General features: G+C 42.1%; 1 protein-coding gene across 1 annotated transcript in view; it reads left to right on the top strand.

Moving 5' to 3' along the window:
• Nucleotides 1-24043, top strand: part of slit3 (slit homolog 3) — a 98466-nt gene that overhangs the window by 21797 nt on the left and 52626 nt on the right. Inside the window, exons 2-10 of the mRNA XM_079268113.1 lie at nt 3326-3397; nt 6996-7159; nt 8491-8635; nt 11701-11772; nt 12883-12954; nt 14144-14215; nt 16904-17047; nt 17980-18143; nt 21816-21966. Coding sequence (XP_079124239.1) covers nt 3378-3397; nt 6996-7159; nt 8491-8635; nt 11701-11772; nt 12883-12954; nt 14144-14215; nt 16904-17047; nt 17980-18143; nt 21816-21966 — 1004 coding nt within the window. The 5' untranslated portion in view covers nt 3326-3377. The remainder of the gene's footprint in view (nt 1-3325; nt 3398-6995; nt 7160-8490; nt 8636-11700; nt 11773-12882; nt 12955-14143; nt 14216-16903; nt 17048-17979; nt 18144-21815; nt 21967-24043) is intronic.

The raw sequence follows: 24043 nt of genomic DNA, 5'->3' as shown, positions 1-24043 counted from the left end.
TCTGTACGAGACTCTAGACATATGATGACTTTTGTATTTTAATAGGAATATATGGGAATATAAGAAGGTAGTGTAAAAACAAAGCTTAAAATGAAGCATAGATTCAAGACAAACTACTACTTTTGAAGAAGAACGTTGACACTGGATACTGGATCCCCATTAGAGACATTGACTGATGATCGTGTCTTCGATATCTTTCAGACTCTTTATTCCGTGGGAATAAAGAGTCTGAATGACATCCAATAATGTATGTCGAGACATATGTGTGTCTTCAACCAGCTTATTTAACCCATACATCCTGCATCATTCACTCTGTGGATCCATTCAGCTTTAGAATATGAAGCAAACATAAAAAATACACTTCAACGGTGACGCGATGACAATGTAGCTGGCAACGCTTTCTCTTTTTGTTGCTTTTGATGCTTGTAGTGTGAACATATACTATCTTTGCAATATTTAGCGTTGGACCTTGTGCACCAATTTCTCTCCTTGTCAGAAGGCACATATTTGTTTTAAGACCACTTCAAATCCAAGAGCATCTACAATTTGTTTTTTAGAGCGCAGCCTTGGCCAGAAGTGGTGTAAAATAAGCTGGGGAAAAAAAACAGCCAAAATATAAAACAGCAGTGGACTTCGAAATGATGTTTTTAGTGTTTATCTTGGCTTAAGTCAGTCCGGTCACTGCTTTATTAATGCAGAGAGATGTGGACCGGGGTTGAACGGAGTGAGCAGGGGAATAACTGACGGGGAAATTACAGTGGGAAATTATTGTTATTTCACAATTAAATTATATATACTGGGTGGAATCACCCCTGACAGGGCTGACCATAGCAGCACTGCGAATGTGTGCGTGTGTGTGTGTGAGTGAGTGTGAAACTGTATCCATCTACCAAGGCCACTGAGGCTATACTGGCAGGGAGGGAAACGTCGAAAGAGATTCGGAAGGAGAGAGAATTAAAGAGAAAGAAAAGTAGTAACATCAACAGAGTGAAGCAAAAACAGTCTATTTTAAGGCTGAGTGGGTGTTAGTAAAAACACAGCAAGCCCCCGGTAATGAGCTGTTTTTGAACAGTTGTGACGACAGTGCGTAGAAACAGACCTTCCTTGATTTTTCTCGGTGAAATCCAAACCCTCACCGTGGTCACACTGTGTGTTTAGGCACAAACATATTGCAGATGCTGTTAAAAAAAACAAAATTTAAAAATCCTCTCATCTTGAATTTGGGCCATTTTTCAGAGAGAAAGCCGACCTTGTCCTTGTCTGAACGCAGTAAAAACACATTGTCAAGCGTGAAAAATGAATGTGCTCAGTCTTTATTCGTCCTGAAACAATGACTCTTTGAATACACAAGGTTTCGGGTGATATGTAAAGTAAACTAGCCCTATTTTCTATCCAGTGAAATTAATGATCCATGGAACTGAGGCAAAAACAAAGCAAATGGTTGCACTGGCTTGTGTTGATGTTGGCTTCCACAAGCCACCAGAAACATTCTACTGCAGTATACATTTTAGAAATCCCTGGATGATAAAATAAAACGGTAATACAAAGATTTGGCTGAAATGGATTTTAAAATTGTAATTTGCAGCAAATGTTTCCACATCGTTATTTTTTTGTGTTTATCTGGCACAAGATATGTGGTTTATTTGCATTATCTCACAATGCTTTGCTTCACTTTCAAACACTAGAAATAATTTCTTGATATTGACATGAAAATGTTGCAAGACAACCAAACTAATCTGCTCCTTTTTGTAAAAAAACATCCAAGATCACAAGTTAAAAGCCAAAAAGAATGAGCCTCATGTAGCCTGCAGTACCTGTACGGATAATAACTAAAGCATTTGTTCAGTTTTTCACACAGTGTTTACTGCATTGTGACCACATAATGTAAGCTGTATGTCTTTGTACAGTCTTGTGTTTTGCTGTATTGCATTTTTTATGTGGACTGCACTACTTCAGTCACGAGGGACCTGCTTGTGTTCTAATTTCCCCCCGTCGAGTGTTCTGTGTATGCTGCTTTACCGGCTTGTACGAGTCTGCCAATGCAATCGGATCCGCCTGTGGAAGGCGTTGATGGAATGTCTTCTCTGCATTTCTTTTCAATGCTCTGATTTCTGTCCCCATCTCTGCACATGGAGATCACAGAGGATCAATAGGTGTTCAGTTTCTTCAACACACGGAGCGGGATTGCTCGTGTGTGTTTGTGTTTGGTCGTAATGACAGTCCGCCTTGTTTTTCATTCCGCTTTGGGTCGATACTACATGTGAGGCAGAGTGTAGTTTATGAGGGAGCTAATAGTCAGTGACCTGCTTATGAGTTAGAGATGGAAGAAGCGCAGATCAAGGGGATGGCTGTGTGTTCATATATGTGTGTGTGTGTTTGCGTATCAATATATAATGAGTTAAAACTCTGTGCGATGACTTGGCACAAAAGTGGAACCCTGACCAGAAGGTCAGAATTCGCAAATGCAGTGTTTTGCAGTTTTGATGATGTTTGAAATAGTACCAGAGACGTTTGTATGATTTCATTTCAAATCAAGTGATTTATATTTATACAACCCAGATTAACATATTTGTCTTTGTGAGTTTCACAAGCTCTGCATCATGCATACCCCTCGATTCTGAGACTCTCGAGTCAGATAAAGAGCAGCTTTACTTTAAGGGGAACATTGTAAAATACCCTAATTTTACACTAAATTTACAATTGTTTGTTTTTTCCCAGTTTTCTCAAATGATATATGGAAATACATTTCCAGAACAGAAATGTTTTTGTTTTTTTATCACTCCAAATATCTGAAAATATTGTCAAAAAATATACTTGGCCACTTATCATATTTGATTTAATATGGGGATAGTTTGTATTGTTCTATGAATGATTTTTAAGATTGTTTAATATAAATCATTTTCCAGAACCTAAAGTGGTGGATACAACTGTCCAATATTATGATCTATTATAGAAAAGCCTTAATATCATGTTTTGCTGTAATATGTTTCAGATTCTTTGCTTTTCTATCAGCCACCTCAGGATCCCTCCCCATTCATTTTGTGACCCCTTTTAGGTGAACTACTGCCGCGGCCAAGGAGTTCTTGTAAACGTATTATTCAAGTATGACTTTAAAACAAAAATCCCCAAAGTTGGAGATTGGTCAGGGATAAGGTGACAAGAACTCGAACCTGCATTCCGGACAGAATTTAATTCAACTTGCGTCAGAGTTTTAAACCGCCAGACCAAAAAGTGGCACCAGGATCTTATTTTTCTAACAATCTGTTTTTCTCTTTTCTCCCCCTCTCTCCTCTCTCTTTCTCTCTCTCTCTGTTTCTCCATCCAGCACCCTCAACAACAACAACATCACCCTCATCCCCCTATCCAGCTTCAACCACATGCCCAAGCTGCGGACGCTGTGAGTATAACACACAATCAGACACACACACACACACACACACACACTCAGAGAAAACTGCTAACATATACCACAGACGCTCACACACGTGCACTCTGTGGTTGCACATTAACACATACACACATGCACAGAGATGTAGTAGTGCCTACTTTCATGCGAACCGAGTACATTCACTGCACACACAAAACTACACACATCACTTTCATACACAAACACCACAAACACACACACGCACACACACACACACAGCATGGCAGCAGGGTCTGTATGCCATCATCTAATCATGCCATAATAAGAGACCAACTCTTCCATTGTTTCATGCCTGTGAATAATTATGTGGCCGTTACTTACACAAACACACACACACACACACACACAGATGGATACAGTGACAAATATGTGCATGCACCACAAACACACTTGAGAAATGGTAACCTCATTAATGCCTCAAGAAAGACTTGTTTAGGCTCTGTAGTTCAATCTGCTTTGATTAATTCGGCGAAGCCTCCTACACTGATGTTACTGACATGAGCGCAGACACTGAGAGAAACACACACACACACACAGTGATGATCCAACATGATCCCCAGGCCAAATCATTCTTCCTGATTGATAATAAGGGGGGTTTCATTTGTCTTTTTTCTGTACTTAGTTGTGTAAGGGAGAGAGTTGCCAAGGCAATGGCACGACATCTCAAGGGGGACTACCCATAATCCCGTGGGATTGTCTGTGAGGCAGACCATTGGTTAAATTCCTGCTGGCCACACTGGGGTTGATTTCTGCCAAACCAGCATGCAGAGAATGGGATTACCTCCCCAAATCATCATTTGTAATAGGCCCTTGTGTGGTCACTCGACCCGACTTAAAAAATGGGGATTTCTAAATACAAGCAGGATAACAATCGCAGGAGTCCATTTGTCTTTTACGACCATTCTCTCCGTTCAACTTTTGAACGGCAGCATCCCTCCACAGCCAATCACATGGCAGGGTTTCTTTATTTCCTGCACACTGCTGCACCTCGAGTGGCAATACGGCTCCAGATCAGTCTTTGAAAATTGGATTCTGGCCGCGGCGCAGCTAAAGTAGGCCAGCAAATTGAGTACAGAGTTACCAATATCCAGTGTCTTTTAATCACAAGCCCTTCTGTGCTTCTGTTTCTGTCAAAACTGAGAGAGTGTCACCTCTGATTCGTCCCCTTCCTTTTGTCTCTCGTCATCCTTGCGTTATGTGTGCATCCCATTTGAATTTGTTTCTCTTGTTTTTCTTCCTTATTTTCCACTTCTTCCTCACTTACAATCTCTATTCTCTTTTCAGTCTGTCCTATCATGCATTCTCTGTTTTCCCCACCACTCTTTCCTTCTTTTCATTTTTCTCTGCTATCCATCACTCACTTCCCTTTGTGTTCTCCTTCCTTCTACCTTCATGGCCTTGTGTTGCTTCCTCTTTCTACTTCTTCACATGACTCCCTCTGTTTCCTCCTGTCCTCCTGTGTGGTCCCCTTTCTCCTCCTTTTGTTTCTACTCTTCATGTGTGTCCTCCTCTCCTCTTCCCCATCTCCTTTATACATCTGTCCACCCCCTTCATCTTTGCCCCTTCTGCCAACCTCTTCATCCCCGACCTCCTCTTTTTTGCTTCCTCCTCAGTTTTGAATTGTCAAGATCTATGTGTTTCTAGCTCTTTTTCATTGGGCAATCTGTGAATTGATTAATATGCGTCTTGCTACATATCAGTAATTCAGAGTTAGGCGACAGCCAAATGTGCCCCTCTACTTAGTTTCCTCTCCCAAGTGTGATGTAAGTTCAATATGGCCGCCAAAGTCCACAGGAGAGTATTACTCTTAAGTTAAATGGGCCTGAAAGTGCCTGTACGCTGTACCCTGTACTGCTCTGTGTGTGTGTGTGTGTGTGTGTGTGTGTGTGTGTGTGTGTGTGTGTGTGTGTGTGTGTGTGTGTGTGTGTGTGTGTGTGTGTGTGTGTGTGTGTGTGTGTGTGTGTGTGTGTGTGTGTGTGTGTGTGTGTGTGTGTGTGTGTGTGCGCGCGTGTGTGTGTGTCTATTTCACTGTACTGGAGATGTGCCCGGTGGAGCAAATACTAAGAATAAACACACACACTAAGACAGACACACATACCAAACACACACACACACACATAAATTCACAGAAACACCATGCACAATGTCCTTAGACACAAATAAGCCCAACAAACGCTATCACTGACTTACAGCTAGTCCACACACACACACACACACACAAGCACAGCACTTTCTCCAGACCCCCTGCCTCTCCCCATTCTCCCCTGTGTTTTAATCCTACTTGTCAGTAATTAAGGCTGAGCCGGGGGTGGGCCGGGACGTGGCTATCTCCATGTGGGGGTTTGACTATAAACTGGATTTATAATGGGAGAGCGGTATTAAAACCCACTGCCCCCGCTGCTAGCATCAATGAGCCCATCTCTGTTCCATAACAGGATTTGTCCTCTGCTTTATTACAAAGGGAGGCCTGTCTTGTGAAAGGCTAGATATCCCGGCTGGGATATAATACGCTGACAAGACACTCTGCTGTTCATCCGCCCTCCTCCTCATCTTGCTCTTTCTTTTTTTTTAAGGTGTCAAATCCAGCCTGTGAAGCCTGTGGAGAGCCTCAGCTCTCCTGATGCTTTCTATATTGAGTTGTACCATTTGATTAATGCTACAAGTGAAATGTAAAACGGCTATTAGTATCAAGGTTGCCGTTGAGTTCCTAAAATTTAAGTTTGCAATGCGTCATACCCACCTCAAACTAAATTCTGTTCCTCTCTGTGGTACTGTAGTGGAGGAGGAAAAGTATATAGTATAAATATTTAAAAACATAGGCACATACTACCAAAACTAAATGTATGGCTAAATAACACCATACCATATGAAAAAAAATGCATTTTGGTGAACTGACTCTTCAAAATATGTTCGTGTGTGGTGTCTACAGGCCCAGGAATCTGAGACACATCCCAAATAATCAGAACATTTCTCTCCTAGCTAGCCACTATTATATCAAGGCAAAATGACCAAAAATACACCAAAGTCGAACTTTATTTATTTGCTCGATTTTGCCTCCTAATGCCTGATTTTCTTTTTTTTTTATTATATTTTTTGTGTCCACTCTGATCATGCCTGGATCTTTCCTTCAGTCTCTTTGTCCAGAATTGTATTCTTATTCTTTCCCACCTTTGTCTGTGTCTCTCTTCTCTGTCTGCTTGGGTCTGTCGTTCTGAATGGATTGTGATTATGCCGTATGAGTCCTCCCTGTAAAGGGAGTTATTGTCACGGACCTTGGGGAAATGAGAGTTGAGGATATTACGATGTGTGTTTGTGCGTTTGTGTGTGTGTGTGTGTGTGTGTTTCACCTCAGAAACAGCCTCATGATCCTGGCCAAGGATGTAAGCCGTGTGAAAAATAGAACCTATTTGAATGCCGACTCAAATACATTTGCTCTCACTGAGCCGATGTGCTTCACAGACGTTTTGAGAGACTTTTGCTCAAAAGTGCCCACTTCAGATAGGATGGTAAAGAATTCATTGAGTTAATTTCACTCACTCAGACTCATGTATTTCTCCATCTGTCTCAGGCGTCTGCACTCCAACAATCTCCACTGTGACTGTCACCTGTCCTGGCTCTCTGATTGGCTCAGAGCCAGACGGGGCTTGGCTCCCTTCACCCAGTGCATGGCCCCCGCCCACATGAGAGGCCTCAACGTCCCAGATGTGCAGAAGAAGGATTTTGTCTGCAATGGTGAGCTCAACATCAGCACACATCCACATGACAATCCATTGAAATATCAAAGAGTGTGGCTGAATGACACACTGAAGCACCTTAGTGCTCATTGTGGCATGCAACGTGATGATGGGACTCCTTCAAGAGTCAAATATGCCATGCTTTTAGTTTCACCCAACATTTGTTTTAAATTGTCTCTGGAACAAAACCCATACAAATATTTTGGGGGAAAAGCTGCCTGTTTTTCGCTCCATTGCAGCTCCAAGAAATTGACACACGATAGTACTTTAAGAGCGACATCGAGCTTTTAAAGGAATGTTTGACTGAGAACTGTTCAGCAGCACCAATATACAACACATACAGATTGGATTCAAGTGGAAGTCCCCCATTGACTTTAGTGCCGTTGACAATCACTCTTTGACGTAGAGGTCGACAAAACATGGAATGTAATGACCAGGCCATTATTAGAGGCAACATTGTTATCATCTACAGACAGCTCAGCATTGAGTTTATAGCACTGAAAGAATTACACCATGTAGAGCGCATAATCAGCTAAAAGGCCAGGATAAAAGCAGTATTGTTATCAGCTGCAGACAGTATAGACACTGTTTATAGGTCTCTGATTCAGCTCCTGTTTTAATAGACTGTCAGGATGTGCTCTCTTTATTAGCCTTGTCTTTTCTCCCTACATGCTCCACGGCAGACCTCCTCTTTCTGCTCTTTTCTCCATTTCCATCCCGTTTGTGTGAATAACACCCTGTTTTCTCTTGTTCTTTCTTCATTGTATCTCTTCTTTTCTTTCTTCCTCCTTTACTATTTCATGCTCCGTTCTGTCTCCCCATGTCCTTACCCTTCCATCCTCCGGCTCATATCAAGCAATATTTTTTTGTACGTACTGTGGCCAGATGATATTTAGTGCTGATATTCAGTTAATTTTGCAATTTCTGCCTGTTTCATACCCAAAACATGTCATGCTGCCCCCAGAGAATTTATTCTTGGCAGGATGTGAATACTTCGGAAACAATGCAGAGACCATCATGGGACACTAAAACACCCCGAAGCTGACTCTCATCTCATTGAGAGAAACTGGGATAAAATATACAAAAACACCATCGAGAATTAATAACAAAACAGAAGCTAAAATATGATTGCAGAAATTGTAGCAGGAGTAATAACTGAGCTGCAGGCATGAAATTATTTCCGATCATCCTCCATTTGGCAGTAAACCAGCAAAAGCAATCTCATATTCAAACAAGTTGAAGTTTATCTCTGTTTGATGTTGTTTACCTGTCTATCTATCTATCTGTATGTTCGATACATATATTACATCTGTATATTGCTGTCTACAGGTCCAGCACAGACGGAGCCGAGGACTTGCCTTCCTCAGGTCGCCGTGTGTCCACCCAGCTGCAGCTGTAACAACAACATCGTGGACTGTCGTCGTAAAGCCCTCACTGAAATACCAGCCAACCTCCCTGAGAGCATCGTGGAGATGTAAGACTGCTTTATTTTTTACCTAAATGCTACGTGTGACAGGTGATCAACTGACTTTTTCATGGGGAGCACACTTTACATATGTCATTTATTGTGTTTTCTTTAAATGTGTTTATTTCAAAATATCTCTACAGTCTTTTCACATTGTATTTTTGCACAGCATATCAGCATTTTTATGTTATACTGTACTGGTTATATGCACAAGTTGTAGAGATTTGATTCTAGTCTTCTGAAGGAGACATTTTGAACTATTTGTAAGATTAAAAATAGCCGCTTCAAAACTGTTCGGAATCCAGAGTTCGAATGAAAAGTAATCTTACGATACTTCATCCAAACACACGCACACAATTTTGCTCACATACACACAACGCACTCAGTTTCACTGTGATCTTTGGACGCTTTGACTCAACATGAACGAGACCGAACATCTAACCCGATCTCTGGCACACTGTGTTTGAGATTGCAGCAAAACTCTATTCTTTTACACACTCATACACTTTGCCTCCTCTTCTCTCTCCCTCCTCCTTTCTGTCTCTTACTCACATTTAACCCCCCCCCCCCCACACACCACAGTGGGACGTGTTTGATATCCGTATTGATCGTTGTACCCTGTTTGTTTGTACAGAGGACAGCTGGTTGATTGCTCTCTGAGTAAGGGAGCAATTTCTCCCCCGCCGTGCTACACCAATACCTCTATACCTCCCCAGCATAAGTAATAGATTTACACCCACATACACACCAATGCTCTCGCATATATGCAGACACACCAGTTTTTGTATGCGCAAACAAAGTATGTACTTGGGCACAAATTACAGGCACACACACAATCTTGGAGGGTCAAACACACACACACACACACACATAAATATGCATTGTGATTGAGCCACAGGCACCAAAACATTCCTGATTAAATCTTGGATGCACAAACTCACAAACAAAAAACACACACAGCATTAGCATTTGAACCATTAATGCTGTTGCGGCAGCCAGAAACAATAGAGCACAATAGAATGATGTATTGTCAGTCCGACAATAGGAACAAAGTCATCTGAATGCTGGTGGCAAGGATCACTGCCAAATGTGTGTGTGTGTGTGTGTGTGTGTTTGTGTGTGTGTGTGTGTGTATGTATACAGCATGCAAGCGTGTGTTTGTGTGTTAATCTGTTCCTCCAAGTCAAATACATTTATAAAGCAATTAAACAGGTTTGTCTCAAGGCGTTTAACTTCATTAGCACATTGACAGTGTCTGTGTGTGTGAGTGCGCACTCAGCCCATTGTGAAAATGCTCACCTGCCAAACCCATCTCCTGTTTCTGTTGCCGATCAATCGCCGCCTCACCGTATCGATTTTTCATATTGCCTCTTAAAACGTCTTCCCTTTAATACATCCTTTGATATTGAGCCTCTAAGTGTCTTTGACTCAACCTTGTTGTGTGTACAGATTGTCTCCGTCAATATCTGTACATCCCTGATTTATTTTGACCCCTTGTAGGAATAAGGTATTGTTGCTTGCCAGGGGCGTGAGGTGTTGGAATTTAGAAATCGACATGCGCAAAAGCAGGACCACCTTTCATTTTAAAAACACAGTTACAAGGTGGCAGTCACCAAATTGAATCCCTGCAAATGTGATCAATATTTGGCTTTCGGTCCATTTATAATTTATCGGCGGTATTAAGCTGTGACAAACAGTGATTAAAGACAAGATAGATAGATAGATAGATAGATAGATAGATAGATAGATAGATAGATAGATAGATAGATAGATAGATAGATAGATAGATAGATAGATAGATAGATAGATAGATAGACAGACAGAGAGGGATTGAGAGTGGAGGTCAAGAGCAGGACTGGGTGGGGTCTGAAGAGGAGGAGGAGAGGAAGAAGAAGGGTGGATTAGTTCCCATTTATCATTCTGACAGCTGACCCTGTGGCTGGCCTTGGGACCTCACCGCATCCTCCTCCTCCTCTCCTCTTGATTTTTCCTCTCTTCTCCCCTATTGTCCACACTTCTCCACTCTTCTGATTTCTCCATTGTTGTCCTAGTTTCTCTCTCCCCTTCTGTTTTCTCTTTTATCCTGCTCTTTTCTACTTTCATTTTCTCTAATTTGGTGCTACACGCCGATGTATTTTATTCACATTGCTTCCTCTGCCTCCTCTCCTTTCCTCCTTTTCAAGAATAGATAAGTTATATCGATGAATGTGTAGCCCAGATCATCAGGAGAGCAGAAACTAAAGTACAGTACATTTCCCCAAACGTGGGCTTTGCGCCTAGTTCTGATGGCTCCCCACATGATAATGGATAGAATACTGCCAGTGTGGTGTAAAGAGTGTGCAGTCTTCCAGAGAAAGAGATGTGATAACTTCCCTTTGGCCCTTAGCCTGAAGGGCCCTACTGTGTTCATGAATACAGTCTGACTGCATCTAAAGAATATATTGTGGCTCCATCAAAGGAATATTAACCCATGTGTAAATTGTGCACTCAAACCTGTATTTCACTGTGGGTGAGAAGTAAAGTTTGATGGATCAAACCACTGAACACATTCATACATCACGGTGCCTCTTGAACACTTTGGCCAGAGTCTTACTGAGCGAGCAAAAACTGTGCCTCAGCAGTCCAGGTTTTGGTCACTCTGATTCTCATGTTGGTCCCATTTCAGCTTCCATTACTGCTGAGCTGCGAAATACAACTCAACATTTCACACTGACTGACCTTGACCGGCCCCCTGCTGCAAAGCACTGACCAGCCTGCAGAAATATTTAGTATATTCTGATTGGAACAGCCACCCTTTGAACTTCCTGTGCCCTTGTGCTGGACTTAGACTGTGGGGTAAACAGGACTTCATAATAACCAATGACCTCTCTGTCCTTGTTGAAATCCAACATCGAAAGGAAAGAGAATTAATGAAAAGAAACTTCTGTTGAAATTGGATTAAGATGTTCTCATTGTGTGTTTTAGGGGTAATGTGCTTTTCTAATTAATTTGAAGGGATTGTTTAAGATCATCTAATCTCACCCCCTCCCCCCTCTCTCTCTCTCTCTCTCTCTCTCTCTCTCTCGCTCTCTCAGTCGCTTGGAGCAGAACTTGATTAAAAGTGTCCCAGCAGGAGCCTTTTCTTCCTACAAGAAGCTGAAGAGGATGTAAGTCTGTGTGGATAAATCTGCATACACAGTCTCAAACACACACACAAATGCATGTGAATTCACACAAGTTGGCAAGCATACGATCATGCACTGATATGCATGAACATGACTCACATTAAGAACCTTATAAGCAATCTTCTTTTATTGGCATGGATGCATTATTTTATTTCATTAATTTAACCAGTTAAATCCTGGTCAGATGACCTACAACAATGGCATCATCTGCATAATAACGAGTATAAATCTCATGCGCATTCACTTCTAAAGCATTAGTGTGAACAGAAAATAAAGCAGACCCAGGATAGAACCATGGGGCACTCCAAGGTTAAATACAGTAATCCAGCATCAACTGAGCCAATTCACTTTTACACATTGAGTACAATCTGAGATCATTTGTAAACCAAAGGTCTGTTAATCAACCTCAGCGTTAGCAAGACATGATCTGCTATGTCATAGGCTTTGAACAAACTCTTGTCTAGGGTTTTCCTTATATGATTCACAATATTTACTGCAGCAGTTAAAGTTTTTGTTTAAATTGAAACTAATAGTCAGACAAATTGACATTAGCGAACGGGGAAAAGATGGAAAAACACAACAATTAAAACAATCAAATCTGCAGCAACTTTAACAAAATGAGTCAAAAAGAAAAGAGCCCTTCGTTCACATGTCTGTCTAAGTCCAAACCAGCACACACACGCACATACTCGAACAGTTCGTCTGTTCGTCTGAAAAATGTCCTTATCATGCAAATGGCTGAAAATGCAAGACTTTCAGAACTGTGCAATGTTGTAAAGTTATCCACCTACCCACACACACACACACACAGATGGAGTTTCAACCTCCACAGATGTGTTAAATAATATATCTTGCAGAGGTGGAACTGACATGAACTCTCTCTGTCTCTCTCCTTCATACTTACACATTCAGCTCTTATTACCTTTTTTTAACTCATGTGCCCGTACCTTGACCTCTGCTGATGTATTCTCTCATGATCATTTGTCAGACAGTTCTAGGACATCATTCACACACAATGAACCCCATCACTGTGTAATACAGTAATACACTTATCTTCCCCCTCTGTCTCTCCCCCCCCCCCCCCCCCCCCAGTGACTTGAGTAAGAACCAGATTTCTGACATTGCCGACGATGCTTTCAGTGGCCTCCGCTCACTCACCTCACTGTAAGTATGACACGTGTACATGCCAACACACACACATGTCCAGACAGGAAAGTAATTGCATTTCCAGACATTTAGAAAATAAAAATCTTGTCGCTGCGGATGTTGACAACCGGACCACAGAGCTGCGGAGCGTGCGTAAGCGCTGTATGTGGGTCTTTGTAGTTGCTTGTGTGTGCGTGTAATTGTGCGTGTGTGTGTGTGTGTGTGAGTTTGTGATGAGAACATGAAGGACAGTTTAATTTGAATCAATCTGGAGCATGAAAATGAGACAGACAGACAAGACGGGGTAGACAAGGTGAACTCTCACAACACGCACACACACACACACACACACACCCGAGTCAGTTGAACAGGAATGTCACTGAGAGGCACAACTTTTGCAGTAGAGGCCAGCTGAGGCGTGATGTAGAGCAAAGTATAAATTTGCTCAAGGGAATTCAACTGTTGCAACTATAATTGGAGGCACATCCAAAACATAATTCCATAAATTGATCCAACAGTGTGCTTGGTGAGAAATGACTGTGATATCAATGTTGTTGTTTTTGTATGCATATTCTAACATAAAGAAGAACAATACATGGAAACAGACAACACTGTCTCTTGTAACATTACTTCAGTTCTTGAACCTAAAATAGTTTATCCAACTCTGCGAGCATGACAGCGTCTTCATCCCGAGCAGATGCATTCAGGGTCATTTCTGCCTTCAGGAGAACTCAATATTAGTGGGCTTTTATAGACGATTGGATTTGTCAAATAACAATATAATAACAAGGACTTCTTGGTTTAAGGTACCATTTCTAATGGTTTTGTCTTAAAGTGTCGCTGACCAGTGAACATGTTCAAATTTGATGATTTTGAGTTTTTCTTTTTTTTTTATCACACAATTTTATCTAAAATGAACCTTTTTTTCTGAAAAGATGACATTTTGCAGTTACATGGTATTCCTTTTTGAGACACCTTCATATGACCGCTACTCACATTCTGACCACACTTGGACATAACCATCCAACTTTGCTATCGAGTGAGAGTATTTGATAGAAATGTACATGTATTTTGCAAAGCCAACACTGCCACTCCACATTGAACTTTGCACTTAAATGGGATAAAATACCATCAGATGCCACATAAGTCTGAGCGTATAAAGACAGCCTTGTAAGCTAAATGACGTTGTTTTGACTGTCCTGTGCAGGGTGTTGTACGGAAACAAGATCACAGAGCTGCCCAAGGGATTGTTTGATGGACTGGTTTCCCTGCAGCTCCTGTAAGTACTATCTGTGTGGTCCGTTGTTATGTGTGTACCTGTGTGTATTAGTGTGGTGCCTCCAGAAAACAATGACATACATTATTCAGCAAACAAAAGAAAATCACACTCAAATATGGGATGGAAACACTGTATCGTCATGGATTTGTGACAGCAATAATGTACAGCTGCAGTTTATTTTAGAACATGGACCAAGTGGCAACCAATGAACATGTGAAATGTAAAATAAAGGACAACCTGCACACTCAAAGGCCCTTATTGCATGTGATGTATCAGCGAGGAACGTAACTGCTGTGTGTCATAATTTACAGTGTGTGACTAAAAAAAACTCCCTATGTCAGTGTTCACGGACATATAAAAATAAATCTTGCAGTGTCCCTTAATATTTCCATGAAGTTGGCTCCAATTGGAGCATTACAATGTTAAGTGTATTAGCTGTATTTGTGTTTAGTGTTGTACTATAGACTTGCAGCTATAGTATATTACGTTTGTAACAATATTTAATGCCTCAATGTGCAGTATGGTGGAAATTGTATGAGGAAGAGCAATGCTTGGTTATCATTATTATTACACAGTGGCAGCTACAGCAGAATCCCCTCTTTGTGCTCTCACCCTCCATCTGTCCTGCATCCTGTGAGTGTATACAGAAAAGCATTGCTTAAATGATCAACATGAACCAAATTGATGCAGTGTAATAAAAACTGTAATCTCTCATCGCTCTTTTTAACATTTAGTGTCTTACTAAGAAGAAAACTATTTATCGTGAATAATTTCTCGTGGGCACAGGCTCAAACTGCAGCAGTGGTACGGCATGCAGTAAAAATGTGGACTCCTGTAACAGCTACAGTGGTACTGTACGGGGCATATGGTGCTCGCAAATGCCGCAGTAGTCCACTGCAGAAACAGCTCATGTGCTGGGCTTTTCCATCGTAAAGTGAAGCGAAGCAAAGAGAATGAGGATGAGTGAATCTAACCCACAAACACCTTTTACGGGCTTAGGTGGATCATTGGGATGCATGGTGCATAGTCAGACACAGAGAGAGAAGAGGTCTGGGGGGGGATGTAGATGAAATAATGGATGGGGAAGGGAAAGATGGGGGGAAAAAGACTTTAACTTGAGGAAGAAACATATAAATGCAGATACGATTAGAAAAGAGAGTGAAGAAAACCAGAGAGAGAAATTAAATTTGTGTGAGGCCGTTAACATTTAGTACCAGGAGAAGTATTTCCCTCACGCCTTGTCGAGATGATGACAAGGTGAGGATGTTGAACACTGAATGCTATGTTTTTAGTTGACAGCTGCACATGTGATCCCTTAATAGGATCATTCAAGACTGCTTCTGTGCATTTGTGACTGCTGCAATCGCTGAATGTATAAAGTACTGAATGACGAGTTAATATTCATGTCTTGCCACCACATCATTGGTCAATCCCACAAAGACGCTGCCTGCAGGTGTTGGCGCTCTCTCTCTCTCAGCAGCAATGGAAGAGAACATGTCTTTTAATATTTTGCCTCTGATAGATGAGAAACATTGGTCAGTTTGTCAGGAATTTCAAGATGCTGTCATTCTACCGTATAGTGTAATAAATATACATCATATATTAGCTTTGACTGGTGAATCTAGCAGCATGTCAACCTTCCACGACAAAGATGTGTTTATTGCTTTGTATAGCTACCGGTCTGCTGTTTATATTGTCTGCGTTGCTTTCTTTTACTGGTGCAGTTTCAAGTAATTAGTTCCCTCTGCAGCTGCCTAATGAGGCGTGGATATGTCGCAGAGCAGCATGTGTGTGCGCGTGTATCTGCCTGTGTGTGTGTGTGTGTGTGTGTGTGTGTATAGGCAGGTTGTGCCAGTATAGGCGCTCGTTAGGACGACTTGAGATGATTGAGCTGAGCTGCACAGAGTTAGTCACCTGTCAGACACAGAGCGACAGAGGGAGGAGTGTGTGAGGGACAAAGAAACAAAGAATTGAAGAAAAGAGTTTTTGTGTGAAAGCAGAGTAAAAAGATCGAGACAAGAAGTGGAAAAGAGAACGGTAGAGCGAAAAGCTGTTGACTTGGCTATATTAATGAACGAGGTGCAGGTAGGGAAGAGAGAGATGTAGGAAAGGGTGGCGGTGCAAACCTTTGCTGTCATTTACCAAATCCCACTATCACATTTCTCAGTTCCCTTTCTCTTCTCCGTTTTTTACTGCCGGCCTCTTTCACTTAATTGTTTATGTCTTTCACTCAGAATTACATTTTGGCCTGTCCCTTCACTGTCTCGCTCCATTATTTCCCCCATCCCATCTCCATTCTTCTATCTCCTCTTTTCCTCCTTCCTTTTTACCGTTGCCAACTGTCTCTCCCATCAAAACAAGATATCACAGCGAGACCCAACAGCAAGGAAAATGAAAATATAAACAACCGCAATTTTCAGATTTATGTGTCACAGCCAGAAAAAAATATAATCACGGCTGTGTGCAGAGGGTGGGAGAGGCTGGAGGGAGGGACTGGGGAGGGAATAGGGAGACGAAGAAGAGGACAGGGGAGAAAAGTTGTGTTTTTTCAGTAGAGATGCAGCTGAGAAAAAATCTCATTATCTGCATGTGCGTTTATCTTTTTTTTTTTGCTGTGCACAGAGGTAATTAAGTTAAAAATGTAAAGTAAAAGAGATGAACAACAAAGGGCTCTTGCTTGTGTTTCAGGCTGCTGAATGCCAACAAAATTAACTGTTTGAGAGTCAACACCTTCCAAGACCTGCAGAACCTCAATCTGCTGTCGCTGTACGACAACAAACTGCAAACAATCAGCAAAGGACTGTTCGCCCCTCTGCGCTCCATCAAGACTCTGTAAGTATACTCAGGCTTCAAGAGGTTTTCATTAACCCAGCTGCTTCGATTTAAATGGATTGGCAACTATTTCCATGATTGGTTAATCGTTTTGAATGTTTTTCTGGTCCCAGCTTCTGAAATGTGACATATTGCTGTTATGCTTGTCATATATTTCAGGAAATTGAATATGTTACGGTTTTGGACAGTTAGTTGGACAACACTTGCAAACTGACCTAATGTAGCCCCATGAGAGGCTTTGAAAGACATTACACATGCGTTTGTTACAAGCTGAAGGACTTGGAACCAGCAAATACGTCGTCAGGAGCCAAAAAAACATGTTGACTGACAGGGAAGCGTAATATTACAGGATCTTGCACACATATGACTCTGCACAGTTCTAGGTTAAGGTTTAAGGTTCAAAATAAGTTGCATAATGGTGCTTTAATAGACAATGAACATAATCAATATTTGAATATCAAGTTAAGCATTGATGTTTAAACATGATTATCCAGACACAGAGAGGAACGAGGCCAACACACTTAGAACTGCACATGTGTCACTGTTGTGTTTAGATTGCTTTTTAATCAAGCAATGTGTACAATACCTCAACATCTTCCTTTCCTACAGTTGCTCTTTCTCTTCTCTGGACAATAAATGAAGGTTATTCGTGTTTCTGCTGCTTGAAACAGAGACTACCGAACTGGCTGTATGTTAGAAGCTTCTTCTTGAGGAAAGATGTAGCAGACACCAGGAGTTAAGAGCAACAGATGTAAAAGCGTACACATGTGGTTGAATCAGCAATGTTTGGCATCAGTCAGCAACTGTAACTCTGCGGTTGTCGTCTTTTTTGGCCTGTGACAAACCTTCCTCCCTCTCTCTCTCCCTCTCTCTCTCCCTCTCTCCCTCTCTCTCTCTCTCTCTCTCTCTCCCTCTCTGTCCCTCGCTCGCAGCCATCTGGCCCAGAATCCCTTTATGTGTGACTGTCACCTGAAGTGGCTGGCGGACTACCTTTTTGACAACCCTATTGAGACCAGTGGAGCGCGCTGCAGCCACCCCAGAAGGCTGGCTAACAAGCGCATCAGCCAGGTTAAAGGCAAGAAGTTCAGGTGCACAGGTAGGAGACGAGTTCACGCTGACACACCTGAACACACACAAGCACTCAAGCAGGGAGTCGCCTCTTAAGGCTAACAAAGACTCGTGTTGATCATACAAAGGGGTAAAATGTCAAGACGCACAGATCAATCATTATAAACACATGCAGTTTTAAAAGCATGTTTGTTTTTGTGTAATTAGAAAACCTATATGTGTTTACTGACACACACGAGCATTCACATACAATCGCTATGTCTCTCGGTGGTGGAATTGTATTACTGTTATTTCCTTTGATATGAGCCATGGGTCTCACTAATTACAACAGAACAATTCAATATCCTGCAGCAGCACAATAACTAACGCAGCAGGGACTGGCCATAGACTGTGATCGCCCACTTGTGTGAGCGAATGAGTGTGTGTCAGTGTGTGACTGGAAACACTTCACATCCTCGGAGCCTCTCCACGGCGGCTCCTCACATTGTTTTCTAGGTCTTAAATATTATGGATTTTTTATGGCTCACTGGGGGGGGGGGGGATCAAATCCCCTCACAGTCATTTTACAGACTGTTTGAATTGTGTGAGAACGGTGGTTGTAAGCAGATTATTGGTTGATAAGGCAGCATAGACGGGGATCTTTGCTCCAACAGTCACTTTAACCTGACACTGAATCTTAGGAAAAGATTATAACGGAACAGATTTATCAGAGGAGGTCTTTAATAAGCAGCAGCATTCTTGTGATTTGATGTAAGGGTTTGTTTTACAAGTCAATTCTGTCACAGATGTTTCATTTTATTTAGAACATGAACCCTAAAGGCAAATGCAACAACAGAAGCAACAGAAAGCACTCAAAATATTTGGAGAGCAAGTCTCTCCATCACAGTGGGATGCTGTGAAAAAGCTGTGAAAAAGCTGTGAATAAGCGACGCAATCTTAAATGGTATGTCCGAACATAAACCAGGCACACAACCAATGCTATTAAATGGTGAAGGCTTCTATCCAGAGTGCTTTGCAGTATCATGAGCTCATGTGGTGCATATTTGACATGGAAGGTCTCAGTGGTAAGCCCTTAATGATAGTGCTTTGTCCATGGAACGAATCAAGAAAACAAATGCTCCTAAGGCCGGTCATGGCTGTCCTCTTTGCTTTAGCCCTTGCTGTCTGCAGTCCCATGCCTCTCCTTGCATCTCCTCTTCCGCTCTGGACCTTGTGGACATTTTCGCTATTGGTGGGCAGTCCCGTCCCCCCTCCTGTGTGGATCTGCAGCTGTCTGTTGCCTCTCCTATCCTGTATGGACCCTGCCCCTCCCTGACTGATTGGTGCAGCTCTCTGTTGCCCCACCTTCCTCCCGTGTGGACCTGCATTCTGATTGATTCGTGCAGCTGTCTCTTGTGCTTGATCTAACCATGTGGCCCCGCCTACTGTGGCATCACATGGTTCCGTCAAGCGCCAGGGACCGCCGAGCACACACCCACCTGCCTCTCCAAGCCAATCGCACACCTTGGAGCAAAAATATTAAGGGCTAAATACTGTTTGTCTGCATTCATGTGTAGGGCTTCTGATACATGGGACTCTAACTGTGGTTGAACTAAATGGACATAGACCAGTAATCTAACATCAATTCATATATCAATCAGTGATGAATGTCAATAATTTAAGCCCTTCATAAACACCCATATCCATCATACTCCAACTCCAACGTACATTTGAGCTCAATTTTCTCAACAGACTCCTACATTTTGCTCCCTGTTCTGTTTATGTGGAAAGTATTGATATGTCATTGTAGGCTCTCAAATGCTTGTTAACGTCAAGTGACACCAGCTTTTGCTTTCAGATGGTTTCAGTGAAGAACAGAGCTAGACGTATTGAATACGCTGATTAAACATCGACACGTAAAGCAAATCGCAAGGCTCTCCAATGTCTGGCCAGGTAGAGAGAAGGGATTGAACTCTCACTCACGGATTTTAAAAACATGTTGTTAATATTCTCGTTTGTGTTAATGCATGGAAGAAAAAATATGCACTGCGTGGGAGAAGGACACTGCTTGGCTGTATTGAGTTCTGGAAGTGTTTTTTTTTTTTTAAATCTGAATAATTTTCAATATTGTGGATGCTGTTAGCCCAGGAAATAGGTCCTTATTCCTAGGCGACATAGTTGTGATGCTGTGTTGTTGTTTTTTGTAATAGTTTGTAATAGTAATAACAAAATTGTATGAGTGAAGAAATGTAAAAGTTATACATTTTGAATTTTATTTTCTACCCTTGTTCGGACGCCCCTATATATGTATGGCACCTCTATCATTCACCTGTACTGCCTATGCCTAGAGGGCTGGCTCTGCACCTCGCCATGCTAGCTCCTGTAGTTCACGTTCACAACCACACCGACACTACGGTCCACCTGCTTTTCATCTGGCAACATCTGGTCTGGCTGCACCTGTACACCTGTCTCCATTGTCAAAGCGCTGGCAGTGCTTCATTGACTATAGCATGACTGATCCCGCCACCTCCGTACAAACCGCTTTCCCCCTTTTCTGCTCCAACTGAGGGACTTTCAAGGAAAATGTCAAGATAATACTGTTATACGGCAGCCCGGGGATATCAAATATTCTGCCACTAAAAGGAGCTAACCAATTCTACAAACAGTCAGACATCATTGGAAGAGCAGCAATCAACAGCTGAGTTCATATCAGGGTTGTTCACTGCAAACGGCCGCTCAATAGGTGGTCCTTGTTCTGAAACAGTGATGAGCTGAAAACACATGAGCCATAAAGGCTGTGTGCCAGGAGAGAGTGGAGCCAGAGAATCAAGAATCTAGTCGTCTGTGCCAAATAAAAGCGAAAAACAGAACATTTTAAATTGAAAGAGAACAGATAGACAATGCAAGGTCAGAAAGAGAGGGAGAGAAAGGTAATGATAACCGTGAGAACTATAAAGTGTGTTTGTGGTGCACAACTACAAGTGCTGCATGATATAAACCAGCTCCGGGACTAGCGGTCATAAATATCTGCTCACATTACATCTAACTAACAGAAGTGGTCTCCGGCTCACCTTGTTAAATAAAAACATCCGGGGTCACATTTATCAACAAAATGATTCCATAAAACCACATGGATATCTGTTTGTTAATTTGATTTATAGCCATGTACCGCAGCCCCCTGCTTCAGTCCTGTGCATGCCCCACTGTACAGTACTGCAGCAGCATGCAGCCTGTTCTTTGAAATAGATGAGGTGGACACGGTTCACTCATGTCTGGCAAAGTGCTGGTTGGCTAGTTATGTTTTACAACTTTGACATCTGAAATTAGAGCAAACAAACTCCAATGAGAAACAGATTCGACAGATAGTGATAACTTGGCAGTGGCAGAAAGTGTTTCCTTTTTTACTATTGGCTGTATATTTATTGGGAAGGTATGTTGTCTGTTGAATATAAGGCAACAAAGAAGAACATCTTTATATCTGGTCATATGCAAATTTAACAATATTTTTATTTTATTAAAAACCTCCAGAAGCTAATATTACAACATCCTATCTTTCTCTCCTCCCCTCCATCTTTTTATCCTCTAATTTACCTGGTTTTCCTCCCTTCCTTCCCTTTCTACATCCTGTCTGTCCTGTGTTCTGTCCTCCCTCCCTGTTTTCCTGTTCCACCGATATAACTCTCTCTCTCTTTCGGTTTTTCCCTCCCTCTTTCCTCTGCAGGTCAGGAGGACTACCGTAGTCGTCTGAGTAGCGAGTGTTTCCAGGATCTGGTGTGTCCAGAGAAATGTCGCTGTGAAGGCACCGTGGTCGACTGCTCCAATCTCAAACTGACCCGTGTACCTCCACACATCCCCGAACACACCACGGACCTGTAAGTCAGCCGGCTTTTCCTTTTTGCACACACACACACACACACATGTATTGTATGCAAACACATGATGAAATATCAGCTTCAAAGCCATGTGTTGGACTACTTTAACCTGAAACTGTAAACCACCACACGTTCTCTAACATGCCACAGACCCGTTTTTCACTTTATCAGGCGCATGCAAACACCAAAACGCTCAACCATATACACATTGAAACATGCACAGGTGTGTCGAGGCGTGCAAACATGCAAAGACACGCACAGATGTCTGCCTTTCTCTCAGAGCAGTATCATGAATGCGCTTTTCATTTTCGAGCTCCCAGACCAGATGCCTCTCAACAGTCTTTGCCATCTCCCTCAAAGTCCCAAAGGAGCCATCATCATGTCTGGTGAAGGGTCTCACACTAGAACAGTCTCATGGATCATTCATTTTACTGCTGGAAAATGGAAAGGGAGTGACAGATAACACGCAACAGGAATACCGTAACCTGATTGCAAAAAAGGTGAAAAAGCCTCTATGTGTTCGGAATCTACTCGACTAAATAAACAAGCTGGTATGATGCTAAGGAATTGTGGCAATAGGCAAGAATAATCCATAATTCAGAATCATAAAATCAAATGTCTATGATGTGATTTAAATGATGAATCCTTAACTCATAAAAACTCATAAAACACACCCCGACTAAGAGCGAAAAAACGGGATTTGTCATTTAAGACATGCGACACAAGAAAAGTGTGCTGCCGTTGAAATCTGCCAGACACATTTTAATAATAATAAGCTAACATTGCCACACAGTAATTACAAATCCAGCAAGAGGCAAAGTTTTCCTTAATGATGCTGAATCATGCCATGGCTATCACTGAGGTACTCATAGAGAATAGCTGCAGCATTAAGGAAGATGCAGGACGGTTGCTTATGGAATTAGTTGTCTAACGGTGACTTCAAAAGTGCCACTTTGGATAACTAATAATGTCAGTATCCAACAGACCATTGGAACCCAATTCCTCTCTCGCTCTCTTTCTTTGGTTCTGCTTCTCTTTGTGAACTCTTGCATCCTCCAATCCTCCCTCCCTTTCTCTCTATCTGTTCCCAGGGTGCTTCATGTCCAAAATATAACCTCTGTCCTTCATGGTTGGTTGGAGGGCAGACCAGAGTTTCCACTGTGTTGACACCCTCTCTCTTTTTTTGCCTTTTCCTTAAGAACACAACCAACCAGTGGCTTTTTGAAGGCCCCACACACACACACACACAAGCAGCCAGTTGTGCCCTGTGTAACCTCCCTTATCAGGGGAAATCAGGGGAGGTTGTGACTGAGCTGAAGGCTTATATATGTTCTACTCTCTTTCTCTCTTCTGTCCATCTTTCTGTCTTTCTTCTCTTCCCACGAGCCACAAAGATCCTTGACACTGGCCTTGTGAGTGTTCAATAAGTATGAAGGAATCCGTTTTAAGAGAATTATTTGCACTCAATAAATGTGTACATTCACTACATCACAAGGTAACGAGATTGGAATCGTTTTATCTTTGTTGTTTTATCCATATGGACTTTGCAATATGTTATTTCAGTTTGGCCTCATCCAGGTGGATCAATCTTTAAACTCCCCCTGTATCTCATTAGAAAGTGTCCCCTCCAGCTGAACTTTTACACACACACACACACGCACACACGCTCTGAGACACATACACAAAGAGCATCCTTTTTGCTACACCCTTTTAGTACAAATGACCTCAATAAAGCAGATGTCGAGCTTCCGATCTCTCAAGCGGTTTCCACTGGGCTTAGGGGCAGTGTGGATATTGATGACCGCATAGAAAAGATTCATTGCTCTTCTCCATCTCCTCTTCTCCCCTTTTCTCCAGTATGTTTAATTATTCTTCACCCCCCCGCCCCCCTCTGGTTTTTTGCAGCACATCATACTTCAACGGTCACGAAAGGCCTCTTAACCTTCATGCGGACATTCCCCCCTCACGTGCATCCTTTCTCTCTCCATCTTGTGTGCACATGTGAATCTGTCTGTATTGACTTCGAAGCAGTTTGTTTCATGAAAGAATTAATGCCGAACTAAATGACACTGTCATT

The sequence above is a fragment of the Melanostigma gelatinosum genome, assembly GCF_949748355.1.
Source record: "Melanostigma gelatinosum genome assembly, chromosome: 5".
In the NCBI taxonomy this organism is placed as follows: Eukaryota; Metazoa; Chordata; class Actinopteri; order Perciformes; family Zoarcidae; genus Melanostigma; species Melanostigma gelatinosum.
This window is presented reverse-complemented; position numbering and strand designations above follow the sequence as displayed.